Genomic DNA, 19,090 nt, shown 5'->3' with positions numbered 1-19,090 from the left:
CCAACAAGAACCTACTGTGTAGCACAAGGAACTCTATTCAGCATTCTGTGATAATGTAAAATGAGAAAAGAATCTAAAAATGAATTAATATATGTATAAGTGAATCATTGCTGTACACCTGAGATTAACACAAGACTGTAAATTAACAACACTACAATAAAAGAAAAAGGACTCCTGGATCACTGAGGAGGAGTCAGAAGATGATGTTGATAGATGATGTCTCCTGCTTCTGTAGGCAGAAGAGTGGACCTCAGGACTCATAGGAAACCTCCCAGTCAAGCCACTGCTGGAAGACACCTCCAGTCATCAACACTTGAGGGAGGTGTCCGAGAGCTAGGCCATAGCTGGGGAGATGACTGGCCCATAGCAGGGACAATCAGCACAACAGATGACAATGCCGACTTTGAAAGCAGATAAGAAAAGTCTGCTTTGTGAGTCTATTTCTGTTTTATAAACCAGTTCATCTTTGTCATTTTTTTTAGATATGATAGCACATGGTATTTGTCTTTCCCTGTCTGACTTACTTCATTCAGTATGATGATCTCTAGGTCCATCCATGTTGCTGCAAATGGCACTATTTCATTCTTATCTGTGGTTGAGTAATATTCCTTTGCATATATACACCACGTCTTCTTTATCCATTCCTCTGTCGATGGGCACTTAGGTTGCTTCCAAGTGTTGATTATTGTAAACAGTGCTGCTATGGAGGAATGTTTGATGGGGGAAAGAATGAATGAAAGGAAAAGAGGCAAAGCAGACAGAAAATAGAGAAGATTTCCCAGAACAAAAGGTGTGTTTGGAGTTGGATGTCCTTGACTTAGAAGATGACACAGTGCAAATGATCGGGAATCAAATAATGCCATTTGCAGCAATGGCAAAAGCAGCAGCAAGCTGACCTTGCCATGGGCTGCCCCAAGGGCTTTAACTATACATCTGAGAAGCAGACATACAATTGGCCTTTGGTTTCTTCTAGTTCTTTGGTTGGCTGGATAGGGTCCTGCCCGCCTAGCATCCATTCCGTTTCATCTGACACAGCCTGATTTGTCTTTGGACACTTCAGCACTCTCTTTCCTAGTATTTTGGATGCAGCTGACCTGAGGCTCCTGCATTGGTGTGTTCCAGACCTGACCAATCAGAGACACCATCCCCTCCCATCACAGTGGCTGGGTAAGGGTTGGGCCAGGGACTCCAGTGAGCACCAAGAGATTCACACCATCAACCTTTTCTATAATCATTTAGGAAGCCACTTAATTCTCCTTGGGGTGTATTGTGTGGATAGAATGCAAACTTTGAGCTGCTGGTGACAATGATGACCACTCAGAAATGAAGCCAACACAGGGAACAGAGGAGATAGATGGAAAGAAACAGTGTCTCGTGACATTAACAGATCTCTGGATCCAGCCATGGCTGAAGCCTATCTGAGTTTTTTTAAGTTACTTAACCTGATACATTTTTAAACAACCCCCATTTTATTTATGTATTTTTATTTTTTGGCTTTGGTACTATTTGTATAAGCTGTTTCTTTTTTTTTTTTTTTTTTTCCAGCACATGCAACTAAAGAGGTCATGACAAATGAACTGAATCATTTGACACTGAGATCATTTCTACTGGGCAGGTGCAGAAACCTTGTCTCAGGGCCTCAAACACAACCTCACTGTTTCCAGTGAAGACAAAACCATGTTTCCAGTGCCACCTCCTGTTTAAGGTGTGAGTTTTTAATTTTTTAATTTCAGCTTAAAATCATCACTAAGCTGGAATTCCATGATAAGAACAAAGCCAGCCTTCTGTTCCATGGGGATCCTGGGGGTGGGGTGCTTGTCTTAAAGTTCCTCTGTTTATTTTGAGAATAAGAGAATCCCTTATTGCCTCAAAGGACCACTCATCTACCCCCACGTGCCAAAGTGGGCAGTGTTATATCCCTATTTCTACAGCATTGGAGTCCACAGAGACAGTGAGGAAATGCGGTGGAAAGCCAACATTATAATTAAGGGGCCGGAGGGACCGATTGAGCAAGAAAGATGAAAAGAGTCAACTGCAGAGTTGGGGGAAAAAAATGAACTTCAGGGAGGCATGGAAGCTGCTCTGGATGTTTCCGATGGCTCTGCGACCCCGTAGGGAGAAGGGCTGTTTAAGACAGTATCAAGAGTATTATGAAACTAAGCCAAATGGAATTAGGTATAAGCTGTATTTAAGCATGAAGTACATCAAGGGATGTCTCAGAATATAAACCACTGGCTCTCTGTTTAGGTTGATTATAAATGGACACCACGGTACACTCCAGGAGCTTTTCCTATTCCCCGATGTCCTCAAATCCACTGTTCTCCTAATGCTTTTTATTTTTTTACATTAGTCTCAGTCATTTAAGAAACATTTATGTGTAATTTCTATTAGATTTTTGGGATGATTCTTCTTCTCCACGGCTTTGATAACTATACATATAATAATGGCTATGATTATTTTTTTAAGATTTTTCTTGATGCGGACCATTTCTAAAGTCTTTATTGAATTTGTTACAATATTGCTTTTGGCTTTTTGGCCCTGCAGCATGTGGGATCTCAGTTCCCTGACCAGGAACTGAAGCCACAACCCCTGCACTGGAAGGCTAAGTCTTAATGGCTGGACCACCAGGGAAGTCCCTGGCTATGATTTATTGACCTTTTACTCATGTGACTATTACCATGTGTAATGGGCTGAATGGTGGCCTCCAAAAGACTGGTCCCCTTAGAAACTATGGATGTGATCTTATTGGGAAACAGAGTCTTTTCAGATTTAATTGAGTTAAAGATCTTGGGATGAGGTCATTCTGGATGAGAGTAGGCCTTAAATCAATGACCAGCACCCTTACAAGGCTGAAAGGGAAAAGATGTGCAGAGAAGGCTATGTGAAGCTGGAGGCAGAGATGGGAAGGCTGCAGTCACAGCCAAGGAAGCCAGAAGCCATCAGAAGCTGAAAGAGGCAAAGATGGCGCCCCCCAGTCCCCTGGAATCTGTGGAGAGAGCACAGCCTTGTTTGGATTTGAGTTTGGACTTCTGGCTCCAAAACTGGGAGAAAATAAGTTTCTGTTACATTAAACTACCTGGAAACGAAGGCACTGTGTTAAGTGGCTCATGCCCATTTTTTTCAATAATACAGTCTCATAGTCCTACAAAATAAGCTCAGAAGAGCTGTCCCTCCTCTAATTTTTGCTGCACACACATCCAGCATCCTGCCTCCTTTTGTAACAGTTCTTCAATCTTTCTCTGGGAGAAATGCCTTTCTCCCTTGAGTACAATATGGTGGAACTATCTGTCAGATCATCTTAATCTCTTCTAGACCAGGGCTGGGACTGTTCTCACTCCTGGCTATACCTGAGAATCACCTGAAAAGTTTTTTAAAAATGAAAATGATTAACACTGCTTCTTTGCCCACATCCACTCCACTGCTACAAAGATCTTGGTTCAATCCATTAGGTGTAGAGTCTGGAGGTTATTTAGCAATTTTCAAAGCTTCCAGGATGATTCTAAAGTTCAGCCAAGGATAAAGGATTCTTCCTCCCTGGAATCTGGGGCTTCCCAGGTGGTGCAGTGGTAAAGAATCCACTTGCTAATGCAGGAGATGCAAAAGACGAGGGTTCAGCCTCTTGGTCAGGAAGATTCCCCTGGAAAAGGAGATGGCAACCCACTCCAGTATTCTTGCAGGATAATCTCATGGATGGCAGGCTACAGTCCATACAGTCACAGAGTTGGACACAACTGAGCGACTATGTACACATGCCCCCCTGGAACCTAAAAAAAAACATGAGCACAGAGATAGAAACACATAAAGTAATTAGAGTCCCTGTATTCCAGTTGTACCCTGAAGCCAGATATCAATGACAAGTACCAGAACCCTTGAACCGGCAACTTCAGACTTTTAGAAACCTGGTCCCCTTAGTGTACCTTAAGGGTCATAAGATCCCGATCCCTTAGCTGATTTGTTTCTGCTGCTAACGCCAGAGGCTTCTGACCAGTTCATTCAGGAAATGACAGAACAGATGCTTAAAACTAAGCTAATGCTTCCATGATACTGGGCATCCTTAATCAATTCATAAACGATAGCTCCCCATGTCGCCAACAACATGAAGGGTGTGAAGGGAGAAAGAAACAATATTTTATGGAAGGCGATTAAGAGGTACAAACTTCCACCTATAAAATAAATAAGTCAGGGGAATGTAATATACAATATACGGAATATAGTCAATACTACTGCAATAATGGTGATAAATGATTAGACTTTTCATGGTGATCAACTCATAATGTATATAAATGTCCAATCACTATATTGTATACCTGAAAATAATACTATATGTCAACTATACTTCAATAACAAAAAAAATTATATAGAGATGACATGGTCTTCTACATCAAGTCTTTGAGGGTTCCAAACATTTGCAACTGTGAATATGCCACTAAGAGCATTATTAAATAGAAAAAAGAAATGTACACACTGCAGAAAACAAGGACTCACTCTCGGAGACAGCTATAACTATTCTCTTGGAAATTTTGCTAATTCAGACTTTGGCTGGGTTGTATTTTACTTTTGTCCTCTCTTTAAAGTCAGTGATTTCTAAATCCCTAAGGTATAGAAACACTTCTGTTCAGCTCAGCACACAGGTAGGGCAGAGAATTAAGCCCTAAAGAGAAAACAGTTTCAAAGATATTAGAAGTACCCACTCAGAAACAAAGGCAAGCCAATTAAACATAATTGGTATCCTTCTTCAAAGTATATACAAATAATCTCTAAGTGAAAAATTCCCTTAGCCATTGCCCAGGGTATAAGTGAATGCACTTGTAAAGGATCATACTACTAAGTCCCTTCCCAGGTGGTACTAGTGGTAAAGAAGCTGCCTGCCAATACACGAGACGCAAGAGACGTGTGTTCAATCCCTTGGTCAGGAAGATCCCCTGGAGAAGGGCATGGCGATCCACTACAGTAATCTTGCCTGGAGAATTCCATGGAGAGAGGAGCCTGGTGGGGTACAGTCTATGGGGTCACAGAGTTGAACACAACTGAAGGGACTTAATGCATGCTAAGTCACTTCAGTCATGTCAACTCTTTGCAACCCTATGGACTGTAGCTTGTCCATGGGATTCTCAAGGCAAGAATACTGGAGTGTGTTTCCATGCCCTTCTCCAAGGGGACCTTCCCAACCCAGGGATCGAACACTACATCTCTTATGTCTCCTGCATTGAAAGGTGAATTCTTTACCACAAGAGCTACCTCGGAAGCCCTGGAAAGGATTATTATACGTAGAGGGAAAAATGCTGGAGATATATTGTTTTAAGGTTCTTACACAGCATATAAAGCAGTATGATATAATTTGAATGTAGGCTTTGATTAATTAAAGATATATCTTGTAGGGCAACGGCTAAATTTTAAAGAGGCATAAATAATGAGCCAATAATGAACCAATACGGAGATAAAATGGAATCATAAAAAATATACTCAGAATGAAAACAGGCAGAAAAAGAAGGAAAAAGGAGGAGAGAACAGATGGTGCCTAGAGAAAAAAAGCAAGATGACAGATTTTAATATAAATATATCAATAATCTCATTAAATATAAGTGGTCTAAATACAATTATTAAAAGACAGAGATTATCAGACTGGATAAACAGGCAAACCCTAACCATATACTGTCTATAAGCAACCCACATAAAATAATACAGATTGTTTTTTAAAAAAACAGAAAAGATACTACAATGCAAACTTTAATCAAAAGTAAGCTGAGGTAGCTGTATTAATATCACATGAAACAGACTTCAGAATAAGGAATGTTTCCAAGAATAAAGAGAGCTATTACATAATAAGAAAGAAGTCAGTTCAAGACTTCATTGTAATTCTAAGTGTGTATGTACCTAAAACAGTGTTTCAAACACATAAAGAAAAAGCTGACAGGACTGAAATGAAAACGAGACAAACCCACAACACTTCAACACTTTGAGATGGAGACTTCAACACTTTTCTCCATAATTGACAGAACAGAAAGATAAAAAATAAGCAGGGACATAAAATACCCAAACATCACCAGAGACATCTGGAGAGTCCTTATAAATCTTAGGTAAAGATGTTTAGATATGACACCAAAAGTGTAACTACTAAGAGAAAAAAATTAACAAACCAAACTTCATTTAAAAATCCTTTGCTCTTCCAAAGATACATACTGGGAGAAATCATATAAACACACATCTGAAAAGAAACTTGTATCCATACTATATAAAGTACCCTCAAAGATCAATAATATGAAAATCACAACCAATAAAAAAGAATGGGCAAAAGATTTGAAAAAGACATGCACCAAATAAGATATAAGAATGGTAAGAAACAAGAAAGAATATTCAACATCATAAGTCATAGGATAAAAGTTAAAACTTGAAAGATATAGTGCTGCTGCTGCTGCTGCTAAGTCGCTTCAGCTGTGTCTGACTCTGTGTGACCCCATAGACGGCAGCCCACCAGGCTCCCCCGTCCCTGGGATTCTCCAGGCAAGAACACTGGAGTGGGTTGCCATTTCCTTTTCCAATGCATGAAAGTGAAAAGTCAAAGTGAAGTCACTCAGTCGTATCCAACTCTTAGCGACCCCATGGACTGCAGCCTACCAGGCTCCTCCGTCCATGGGATTTTCCAGGCAAGAGTACTGGAGTGGGGTGCCATTGCCTTCTCCAGAAAGATATACTACTACACACCTATTAGAACTGCTACGCAGAATCAAACTAAACAAAAGGGATAACATTAAGTGGTCCCCAAGATACAGAACAACTGGAGCTCTTGTTGGTGGGAATGCATAGTGTTTCCACGTTTGAAAAAAGTTTGCAATTTCTGATAAAATTATGTGAACAGTTATCATACCACCTAGCAATTCCAGTCCTAGGTATTTACCTAAAAGAAATGAAAATATATTTATATATGAACCTGTTTGTGAATATTTATAGTGACATTTTTCATGGAGAAGGAAATGGCAAACCTCTCCAGTATTCTTGCCCCATAGACAGAGGAGTCTGGTAGGTTACAGTCCATGGGGTTGCAAAAGAGTTGCACATGACTTAGCAACCAAACAACGTAGTGACATTTTTCATAATACCCCCCAAATGAAAGCAACCCAAATGTCCTTCAACTAGGAAATGAATAAACAATGGCTCTGTATCCATTCACAGGATTATGGAGTATTAAAAAGGAATACACTATTTGTGATTATAGCCATCTAACAAAGGTGAGGTGATATCTCATTGCAGTTTTGATTTGATGATTAAGGGAACCCTTGTACACTATTGCTGGGAATGTAAATTGGTGTAGCTGTTGTGGAAAACAGTATGGAGGGTCCTCACAAAACTGAAAATAGAACTATCATAAAATCCAGATATTCCATTCATGGGCATACACCTGAAGAAAATGAAAATACTTATTCAAAAAGGTAACACACTCTCATGATCAAAGCAGCATTTTTTACAGTAGCCAAGATATGAAAGCAACTTGTGTTCATCAACAGATTTATGGATAGAGAAAATGCAGTGTATATATACAATGGAATACTATTCAGTCATAAAAAGAACAAAATTTTCCATTTGTAATAACTTGGCTGGACCTGAAGGGTATTATGCTTAGTGAAATAAATCAGAGAAAGACAAATACAAATAGAAAGACAAAGACAAATATTATCACTTACATGCGGAACCTAAAAAATACAACAAACTAGTGAGTATAAGAAAAAAAGAGATTCACAGATACAGAGAACAAACTAGTGATTACTAGTGGGTAAAGCGAAATGTAGAGGGTCAAGATAAGGGTAGGGGATTAAGAGGTACAAACTATTATGTATAAGAAAATAAAAGCTACAAGGATATATTATGCAGCACAGAGAATAGAGCCAATACTTCATAATAACTATGAATGGAGAATAACTTTTAAAATTTTGAATCACTATGTTATATGCTTGAAACTTACATTGTAAATCAAATATGCCTCAATTTAAAAACAGAAAGAAGAAAAAAGAATAGACTACTGACATATAGGTAAATATTACATGCATTGTGGTAAGTGAAATAAGATTCAAAAGTTGCATACTGCACTATCCCACGTTTATGGAATGATGAAGAAGGCAAATTATAAGGATGGAGAAGCTTCCCTGGTAGTTCAGATGGTAAAGAATCTGCGTGCAATGCAGGAAACCCATGTTCCATTGTTGGGTTGGGGAGATACCCTGAAGAAGGGAAGGGCAACCCACTCCAGTATTCTCTCCAGGAGAACTCCATGGACAGAAGTGCCTGGTGAGCTAGTCCATGGGGTTGCAAAGAGTCAGACATGACTGAGTGACTAACACACACATACACATAAGGATGGAGAACGAAATCATGGTTGCCAGGGGTTGCAGATAGAGGAAGGGAAGTGGCAACACAGGGGTCCCTGGGATTTGGGCAAAGTGATGGAAATGTTCTTTCTATATTCAATTGTACTATGTGACCATGTGCCTTCATCAAAATTAAAACTCTATCCTCAAAAGGGTGAATTTTACTGTATGCAAATTGCATTAATAAACCTGACTTTTAAACAAAGCAGATTGCTGTAAAAATATTCTATCCATCAGACTTTCCATTTATTCCATTAATTCAGTAATACTCCCTTTCACTCCAATTAATATACCAAAGATTCGTTTTTATTAACCTCGCTTCTCATGACTATGGATGTATGAAATATCTAATACATCCAAAGGCTTTGGTTTTAACCCCTGCTCATGAAAGTGCTAACTGCTAATGTAATTGAGAGTTCTGGGTTCTTCTCTGCCTGATTCTAGCCACCCTTATGATGAAGCTAAAGATGAATAATAAGTGAGATGAAGGAAGAAGGGCCAGAGGTGCAAATTCAAGTGGCCAAGGGGAAGGGGCAGGCAGGTAAGGAGGTAAGAGAAGCCCTTAATCAACACCCTATCCAGGGGCAGGGTGACACCTCCGCATAGTTTTGGTGCCAAGGTCAGCAGAGTACCCACACTCTTATTAGGGGAAATTGGAAATTCTGATTTTTATATGTGAAGTCTCTCAGTTTGGGGGAGACTGTTCAGTTTTTTATAAACACCGTGGACAGAACAGTGCTTGCCTGCAGGTCATGAAGTTTGCAAGCATGAGTTCAGAGCTGTGGGTGTGGAGCAGAGAACTAGGACAGACCAAGGAGCCTGGTGGTTTCACAGAATGGCTTCCCAGAAACTGAAATCACTTCTAAGAAGCTTCCATGAATTGGGGAGTTTCAATTTGGGGAGGAAGGGGTGTGTGCTTAGGGCAAAAGTGTCTGTGTACTCTAAGTGTGGGAAGGACCAGGTATGAGGATCTTCCCCCGTGTTAAGGGAGCTGAGAAGGACCTCTGCCTGCTAACAACCTCTTCCTACTCATGACACCTGCCCCAGGCTGCAAATTCCAAATCAGCAATTGAAAATCCCCAAAGCTCTGACAATCCGAAAGTTGGCCGCCTGGCTTTTAATTCCTCTGGGGACCAAAGCTGCTCTAAAGTGCAGTGAGGCTATTGGGGGACTTCTTGATGTGAATACTCACATCTTTCGTGCAAAATGAGCTATGGGTCCAATTATGGACACAATTCCACAGCCAGTCCGGGTGTCTCAAAGAATATCTATGGATGACCCTGGGTTTCTGTCTCCCTACAAACCTATCTTCTGAATCATGAAGTACACCTGGCCCCAGATTTCAGGAAAGTAATTTCCGGCCTGTGTGACCTTCCCAGAGGCCCCCTGTGTGACTGACAACCATCACCTCTCACAGCATTACTTCACTCTGACAGCATCTGAGCCCACCCCCGCCCTTCCCTCTTCTTTACACCGGGCCAATTCCTCAGCCAGTAACTCAAGGACACTTCGCTTCAGCCCAAGCCTTAAATCTTAGGAAGACTCCCTTTTTTCAGTGCCCTGGTCTATTTATGGAACCTCCCAAGAACAATGATTCTGTTCCAAACCCTGAGGAATTGCAGAGTCTTAAATCCACAGTTGAACATCAGCTTACTATTGGTATTAAAAATTGATCAGTGGTTTCAAGGGTTCCAGAAATCAGCACTTAAATCCTTGGGCCAGGAGAGTCAGTGATGATTTTTTTAAGGCAGTACAAATTTAAACAAGGGTCAGAAAGCTTCCCTTTCTATGAGAAATCTACGGAGCAAACGTTTTCTTTGCAGATCTATGGGAGTGAATGTACTGTTACTTGTAGCCACCAGAAGCAAAATGAAAAAAATTTGCAGACCCATAAGCCCCCAAATCACGTGGTGAAAACTGTCAAGCAAAAGTGGGAAGAGAAAAACTCAGTAAGTCAAAGTTGCCCTAGGTTAGGGGGAAGGGTGGCTTTGCCGGGGAGGAATGGGACAGCTCCCCTTAACCTCCAACCCCCATCCCCACCCCGTGCCCTCTAAATAGCATCTTCAAAACAAAATTCCCAATTCCACTTCCCAATAAAATTGCTGTCCCTAGCCTCTTCCACGGGGACATTTCTAACCGCCATTCCTCTAAATCAAAAGTAAAATCCTCTAGATGGCCGGGAGGGAGAAAAAGGAATGTGAGCTTTAATTAAGAAAAGTCCACAACTTACTTTGAAAAGCACATTCAGCAGTCAGAGTTCTAAACTGAACCTGATTAAATCTCCTGGCAGAGGGAAAGAACCTGATGGGGACTTTCACCGTTGGCTCAGTTTAAAATGACACCACCTTTCTTAACGAAGTGCTTTTTACCCATTAGATCGCTTTATCATCACAATGTCTCTGGGAAGTATTTTAGGAAGGAATTTTTTTTTTTTTTAATGGCCACTTTACATTTAGGAAAACCGAGTCCTAGAAATGATAGAATCCAGAGCTCATGACAGAATTAAGTCACCAGATTTTACTCCTCTGGAATAAAACAGAAAAATGTTCCCCATCCCTTCACACGCACGCGCGTGCCCGTGCGCGCGCACGTGCGCGCGCGCGAATGGGAACACACGCGCGCGCGCGCGCACACACACACACACACACACTCCTGTTTACCTGGAGCTCTTGGGGAAAAGGGACACTGTTTAAAACAGCAATTTTGTCCGGTTGGTGTATCTGGGAACCTGGAGCCTTAAGGAAAGTAGATTTTTCTGGAATCCCAGCCGGTGCGCAACGACTTTGGAAAAGCAAACGCTACTTTGTAACATCAATTGGCAACTTGTCTCTCCGAATGTATTTCCAGCCCAGCCTGAGGCCGGAGAGGGCCCGTGATTCTCATCAGGTTGGACTCGGTTTGCCGGCTCAGGGCCCGGGGCCGCGGCGGGAGCCGCGACGCAGGGCGAAGGACAGGGACACTTGTGCGCATCTCGGTTTCACCCGATGGCCCCAAGACCCTTGCCCGGGCGCGGGCGGCAGTAAAGTGGCTCCCCCCGCACCCTTTTCCCACGCGCTCACCCGCACCCGGTTCTCTGCCCAGTCGGGGTGGACGCAGCGGCGGTTCCCAGAGGAGCGGGGCTTCCTCCGCTCGAGTTCGCGCCCCCCAGTGCCGGTGCCGGACAGGGAAGGCACGCGGCGCCGGCGGCTCCCGGGCTCCAAGACCACGCTCCCGGCCCCTCGCGCCGCCCGCCCGGGTCCCACACGCACGTAATCATAACCGGAATAATAATACCAACCTTTCCTGAGCTCTTTGGGCGCCAGTCGTCCCCTCCCTGAATTCTCTTAAACCCAAAGCAGAGTGGTCAGTTCCATTGCAGAGATGAGGAAACTGAGGTAAAAGGCCACCCCCCAGGACCCACTGCTAGGAAGCCCAGATCTGATTCCGAGATGCAGTTCCCCCACCCGCGCGATCACCTCTGCGCGCTCCTAGACCACACAGGACCTCTACGGGGTACCCCGAGGGGGTCCCGGATTTCTTCCGAGCCGAGGTCCCCGGAGGCTGCGTGGTGAGCGGGCATTCCTGCGTGGACTAACGCCGGCCCTCGAGACCCCACGGTGGGGGAAAGGGGCCGGTCTGCCCTTGTAGGTCACTAGCCCCAGTCCAACTGAGCTGGGGAGGGGGATGCCAGACTGGGGCAAAGGAGGTGCAAAGAGCCGGGCTGCCCGCTCCCAGACCCCAGCTCCACGTAGTTTAATGCAGGGGTTGCGTTAAGTCCTCATGGAACTCGGTGATGGTGAACAGTGTCTCTCAGCCACGCCCCTTCTTCACCCCCGGGAAGCACTCCGAACCCAAAGATACTGGATCAGCCGAATTCGCTCCAATTTCACTTACCCGGCGCCCAACTGGGGTCGCCCATCTACAGGCGCCGTTCCGCGCCCGGGAACCAGCGCCCTCACCCAGGTCCCCAAGACAACCCCACTCATCGGCTCCCCTCCCGCCCAGGCTCCCGGGGACCGAGGGGAACTTCCCGAGCGCCGGCGCGACCGACACCCCGGGTCCCCGGCCTCTTACCTCTGCCCAACAGCGCGCCCAACACAAGGCTCAGCGCCCCACACAGTGGCGCCACCGGCCCGGGGGCCGCGCCCTCGGAGCGCATCCTGCGTCCAGGCAGCTCAGGCCGTCCGCCGCCCGCCCGGGGCGCAGCGCCCGCTCGCGGCCCCAGCCGGCTGTCCCATGCCCCGGGGCCACCCCCGGCAGCGAGTCGGCCGGCCGGGCTGAAGAGCCGGTGGTCGCGCCCCGCCGCTGCCGGGTGCAAGCCGCGGCGGCTCCGGATCCCGCGGCGGCTAGCGCTCTGGCCGGGACAACTTTTCTCCAGCCTCCAAGGCGGCCGCGGGCCCGCCCCGCCCCCCGAGCCGCCCACTCGACCCCGCCCACCCCTGGGCCCCGCCCCTGGGCCCGCCCCTGGCCGGAGGCTGGTGAAAGATGCCGGGGAGAAAGTGGGAGCTGGCGCGCAGAAGAGGCGGTGAGGCGCGGAGGCTCACGGGTTGCGCCCATGAGGTCTCCCCTCCTCCCCGCAGCCTCTCGCCTTCGTGGCCTGTGGCTCGAGTCCCGGAGAGTTCTGCGCAGGTACCCGCGACTCAAGATGGAGCCGAGCCCTTCCCCTCGCCCGCCTCCCGGGTCCTCACTCTTCACACCTCAACTTCGGGGCGGACCCTGATTCTTTGCCTTTTGAGCCGGGGACATCTGGAATCAAGTCCCCCACAGCTGATGCGGAGAGAGAGATTATTCAGTGAGAAAAAGCAACATGCAGAACAGATTCAAGAAGAACACGGTTTATACTCAGGCGTGTGCACATATATGCATATTTGTCTGGAGGGTTAAGCCAAAGACAGCCGCGGTGTCTCAGGACGGAGACTGGAAAGCCAGGGTGACAGAAAGGTTCATTTTCAACTGCATCTTTCTACGTTGTTGGATCTCGTCCCCCTCCCCTCTCCGCATGTGTTTTTATTAACTATTCGGGGGTGGGGGAGGGCGGGAATGCTCCCCTTCCCTGCCAGACTTGCTCCTGCAATAGTTTTTTCTCTGCAGATTCCAAGGACTCGCCACCCCAGTTCGTGCTCCAAATGTCTTCTCTGTGTCGTACCCAGTGCTGCCCTCCCTCCTCGCGTGAATCCCAGCTGCCTGCCTGCCTTCCATGGTTACTGATGCTCGGGCCTCATGGGCCGCCCGGGGATCTGAACAGTCCCCACTCAGGACCCCAACTCCCTCTCGTGTCCGTGATTGAAAGACAATATGTCCTGAACCCAGAAGCCTTGTCCTGGAGGCCCAGCCCTCCCCCAGCTGATACACTTCCCCCGGATCCCACAGCCTGCCTAGAGATCACTTGGTGTGCTGGGCTGACTCGTCCAACCTCTAAAAGAAAGCTCACTGAATCATGTGGACACCAGAGCCAGGAATGAATTTCAAAATAAAAGAAAAAAAATCTTTTATCAGATGTGAAGAAACCAAAGTAAAAGGTGTTAAACACATCAGTTTCTTTTGTCCCAAGTCAGTTAAAAGGAGTCAAGAACCAAGCATATGGAGAAATTGAGGGGTGGAGGCAGAGACTCCAAGGGCACTCCCCATCCCTGGAGCTTTTTTCCCAGCTGGATAGCCCTAAGGAGGAAAAGGGCTCACTGATCCACTCTGCTAACATGATGGGTAGAGAAGGCAGCTGGAAAAACTAGCCAGGCCAGAAAGAGCACTGCAAAACCTTAGTTCTGATAGACTTGGGTAGCAGTGACTTCATTTTTTAAGGGAACTATGCTATAATTGCCCAGTTCTTCAGTTCATTCAGCTAGAGTACACACAATCTTGGGAGGCAAAAAAAAAAAAAAAAAGTAGATTTGAGTTCCTAAAATGGAAGTCACATTTCCTTCTTATTTTTGTTTGTTAGCTTGAAAGTCACTGGAGAATGATTTTTTTTTTTTTCATTTAAATGTTTCTAGCCTCAGTGAGAAATACAACATAGCCCATGATTTCCTGACTGAGAGCTTAGAAAATCAGCTTCATCCTCTCTCCCTCCTGTCTGATAAGAGAACAAAAGAAAAAGCCCCCAGTTACTCTGGCCACTCCCCTGATCTTCTCCTTTGTAGATTTACCATGTGGTCCTCCCACCCTCCCCAGACACACATCCTTTCTTCCCTTTTTGGCACAAAATATCGCCCTGTATACTGCAAAGTCAAATTCCCTGGTCTGAGACTCCATGGTTCAAATACCAGAAAAGGGGAAACTGGACAAACCACAGGGAAATATAGGAGAACTCAAAATGAGAAAGGAAAGGAGGAGTCTTGGTAGGGTAAATCCACTCCCCAGTCCCCAAAGGCACGTGCTGTCCTCTGGTGCTCTGAGTCTTAGACGTGACTTGAGACCACAAAGTCTCCTAGCATCACCTGTAAGGGACTCGCTTCTTCCAGATTGGACCAAAGGAGACCCAGGTAATGAGTGCCTCTCTTCTGCAAATCTGTTTAGAATCCCATTCAATCTACCATGTGACCTTCTAAAAACCAAACAGACACACCCAAAACCAAACAAGAAAAGGGATGATGTGGTTGATTTATCTTTCTTTAGGAATCCCCACCCCCACCCCCGCCAAATAGAGGTGTGAACTTAGAGGTTCATGGGCAAAGAGTTTCCTGTATTTATTTTTTAAAGGCATGTATTTTTAACCCCCAAATAATTAATTCCTGAACTTAAATTACTTCCAGATGCTTTTCTGAACTTCATAACCAACATCAGAGGCCACTAATCTCCTCAAAGGCTCTTGCAAAACTCCCTGTGGGCTGTGGGCACATGGAGACAATTAACATGATTTATAGGAGAGACGAGATATTAGAAAGAGGAAACCCGCTGTTTCCACATGTGCCAGTGGTGCATAAGTCAAAAAGGCAAGTTCAGGTTTTGTTGTTGCGTTGTTCAGTCCTTAATTTCAAATTCGCATAAAATGAGGGGAAGAACTTGATAATTTAGCTCAGGAATTTCTTATAAGGTCTGCCTCCAGACAGGAGACCTATAGGTGTATATTACTAAGAACACAGAAAAGAAGGGCTATATGTTGGCCTCGTGAGGCAGCTATAGTCATCCTGCTGATGTAACAGCAAGTCCTGACTAGAGTGCTTGCTCTTAGGGATGAAAAATAAGGAAGGCAGCAGGCATTTGTTTAGCTCTCTGTGGTGGCACTTTTGTTATTATTTATAGACATCATTTCATTTAATGTTCACAATAACTCTGATGGGAGTACTATTGTCCTTTAACATTTCATTCATTCATTCAACAGATATCTGTCTACTGCTTACCATTTGTCATGCCCAAATATGGGGTAATAGCAGTGAACAAAACAGATAGAAGTTTCTAAACTCATGGATCTTGGATTCTAAGGCACAGACTCTCAAAAAATATGCAAATGAATCCATTCTGTAAGACAGTGATATGTGTTACTAATAAAACTAAAAGTAAGGGGAAAGTCTGATTTGGGGGTAAGGGCAGATGGAGTGGGTAAGCTGGTGGATTTCTGGGAGAGGAGCTTTTAAGGAAGAGAAAACCAAAAGTACAAAGGCCAGGAAGTAGAGGAAAGAATCTTTTTTTTTTTTTTTCCCCAGAAGAGGCACTCTAACCTCTTACAGAACAGAGTCTGTAGCGGGAAGCAGAGGAAGCCTGGAATCTAGTCAAAAGGAGGGCAGGAGTGATGGAGGCCTAGACTGGGGAGGTAGGTGGGAGTGATGAAGGGGAAGTATGGACCAGTTATGCTGTCGGATCAAGGTGGAGGCAGGAGCCTTGCTGATGGGTGGATGTGAGCTGTAGGGCAGTAGGAAGAGTCCAAGGTTTTGGCCCAAGCAAGTGGGCACCTAATGGTGCCTTTCAGGGAGGTAGGAAAGACTTGGGGGCAAGCGGTCCTGGAGCATATTGGGGCAGTTAACTGAGGCTCCAAGAGGCGGTTAAGTCACTTGCTAGAACATGGCAGTGGTGACGTTGAAAAGCAGCTCCCCTCCTGCCCCAGAGATGGAGAGGTCAGCTTGTAGCCACCAACTAGGAGTTAAAATTGGGTTTTATGTTGGTAAGACCCACAACCCTAGTATTGTTTCTCTTTTCTTTTCTTTTTTTTAAAGAGTTTTTGATGTGGACATTTTTTAAAGTCTTCATTGACTTTGTTACAATATTGCTTTTATATTTTCATTTTTGCCATGTGGGATTTTAGTGCTCTGACCAGGGATTGAACCCATATCCTCTACATTGGAAGGTGATGTCTTAACCACTGGACTGACAGGGAAGTCCCATCGCTCAGCAAATTCTAGGGTCTCTGCCTAGTTAAGGTGGGGCTGTGTAGGTAGGGGGTCTGTGGAAATAGCACGTCCTCCTCCCTCTCCACCCCTATTCCCAGCTGCACTGTGGATAAAGATTCCAACCTTGTGCCATTCAATAAGAATGTAACGATTAAGGGATATTTATTGGAAGGCCATGACCACCCACCCTTGATCAACTGTGTCCCTATTTGCTTATTTTCTATCTACAGCTTCCCCCATCCCTTTGTCAGCTCCATGGGGGGTGGGTGACAGCTGACCCGCTCACCCCTGTGTTCCCAACCCCTACCAGTATATGCACGAAAATAAGCACTTGTCCAGTGAATGACTTTTGTGAAGCTGTAGATGGCTCAGCAGGTAAAGAATCTGCCTGCAATGCAGGAGGCACAGGAGACATGGGTAGATAACTGGATTGAGAAGATTCCCTGGAGAAGGAAATGGCAGCCCACTCCAGTATTCTTGCCTGAAAAATCCCATGAACAGAGGAGCCTGGCGAGCTACAGTCCAAGGAGTCTCAAAGAGTCGGATGCAACTGAGAACGCAGATTTCCAGCCCCATTTTACTAACGAGGAAACTGAGATTCGCATATTTTACCTTCAGCTCACTTAACCAGTAATAGAAACACCGATGACAATGACAATATCATTCATTAGGTGCTTGTGAATTGACAAATAATCCTGTTGACAACCCTATAAGACATAGTCTTTTTTATCCCATTATACAGACTAGGAAACTGATGTGCAAGCGGTGAAGTGGCCTGTTCCAGGTCACCCAGCTGGGAAGCTGCAGAAATGGGGTTGGATCTATAATGGTTCATCCCACTGAGCTGTGTTCGTGTGTATGCTTTGGTCTGCCCGCTCCCCACCCGAGGCATATTGGTCACTGGCCAGACCAGTACCTTCGATCAGGTTTCACTTGCTAGATCTTTCTATTTTTGACAAACACTGAAAAATCATGCCTTTGGAATTTTCACTTAACCTTGCAGATAACTCCCCAGTGCCTTGGGCTACCCCTGTGTCTACCAGAACTCAGTGTTTATGGAGACAAATTTCCCCTGAAAGGAACATGGGCCCGGCTTCTCCAGGTAAGATGAGAGGTGCAGGTGACTTTCAGCCTGTGAGAACAACTTTTAGAACTGATGCTCAAATGCCCCCACACCTGACCCTGATCCAGTTTCCCTCCTGGTACCTGCCACATTCCCAGACTCTCATTGTCCTGGAAGAGACCTACAGAGTGGATTTTTGTTCCCATCACCTTTCCTCTCGGAGTTCAAGGTCAATACATAGTCCATTTAGGAAAAGATCTTGGCTAATCTAGCTTCAGATTAGGTTACAAATGGAAGTGGTCACGCTGACATTTCCTTAACTGTTTGCTGCATCATTGTCATCATCTCTGACATTTATAGATCTTTTGCTTTGTGCCGAGCACTATCTTCAATACTTTGGCTGGTGTTCGCTCATTTAATCCTCACCATGACCTGGCTTCCCTGGTAGCTCCGATGGTAAAGAATCTGCCTACAATGCAGGAGACCTGGGTTCTATCCTCGAGTCAGGAAGATTCCCCTGGAGAAGGAAGTGGCAACCCACTCCAGTATTCTTGCTGGAGAATTCCATGTACAGAGAAACCGGGCAGGCTACAGTCCATGGGGTTGCAAGAGTCAGACATGACCAAGCGACCAACTCACATATCATCTTATGGCTTCCTTGTTGTTATTAACTCCATTTACAAACCAAGAAATTGACATACAGAGTTTAAGTAACACATCCAGTGTCATAGAGCTAGTAGTTGGCAAAGCTGGGATTCAAACCCAGCCATCCTAGACTCCCTGCTCTGAGTAATCAGTCCTCAGTCTTTGTTCTGCAGACTCATCACCTTGAGTTCTTGTTAATGTGTTGACTCCAATTCACTTGAAAGGGCATGGAGACCCACTCTTCTGCCTCTCTATCAAGACCCCAGACCATCTTGATGCTGCACCTCCATGAACCATCTTTTGTTAGCAATTCCTTAAATCCTTACCTTATTCCGCTCTCTATATCTTAATCCAGAGTTATATTATCCAAACTACGTGTATTTGAAGATGTCACCAAATTTCCAACTCTTCCCTGCTTCTCAACACAAAGCAATCCTAGACACATTCAGCACCTCACATCATTCCAAGAGCAGCTTGAGATTGGAGTTTGCCACGCAGTCAGTTAATACCAGTTATTAAGTACATGTCTGTCACTGAACCTGATATTCAGCATGGCAACTGGCTTGGGTCAAGGTGGTGGCAGCTCCATCACCTGAATGCCCTCAATGAGCAGAGTCCCTGGCAAAGTGGCAGTGGACACACACACGCACACGCACACACACACACATGATGAACGAGAGATGGCAGCCTGACATTTGGGGGTTGTTTGTTACTGCCCCAGA

The 19,090-nt window shown here is 45.1% G+C and overlaps 1 protein-coding gene across 1 annotated transcript in view; it reads right to left on the bottom strand.

Moving 5' to 3' along the window:
* The window catches only part of TMEM132C (transmembrane protein 132C), a 446,846-nt gene extending 434,127 nt beyond the window's left edge, over positions 1 to 12,719 (bottom strand). Inside the window, exon 1 of the mRNA XM_025267822.3 lies at positions 12,414 to 12,719. Coding sequence (XP_025123607.3) covers positions 12,414 to 12,498 — 85 coding nt within the window. The 5' untranslated portion in view covers positions 12,499 to 12,719. The remainder of the gene's footprint in view (positions 1 to 12,413) is intronic.
* Between the last annotated feature and the right edge of the window lie 6,371 nt (positions 12,720 to 19,090).

Source organism: Bubalus bubalis, chromosome 17 (genome assembly GCF_019923935.1).
Source record: "Bubalus bubalis isolate 160015118507 breed Murrah chromosome 17, NDDB_SH_1, whole genome shotgun sequence".
Taxonomy (NCBI): Eukaryota; Metazoa; Chordata; class Mammalia; order Artiodactyla; family Bovidae; genus Bubalus; species Bubalus bubalis.
Note: the sequence above shows the minus strand (reverse complement) of the source record. Positions and strands in the feature narration are given on the sequence as shown.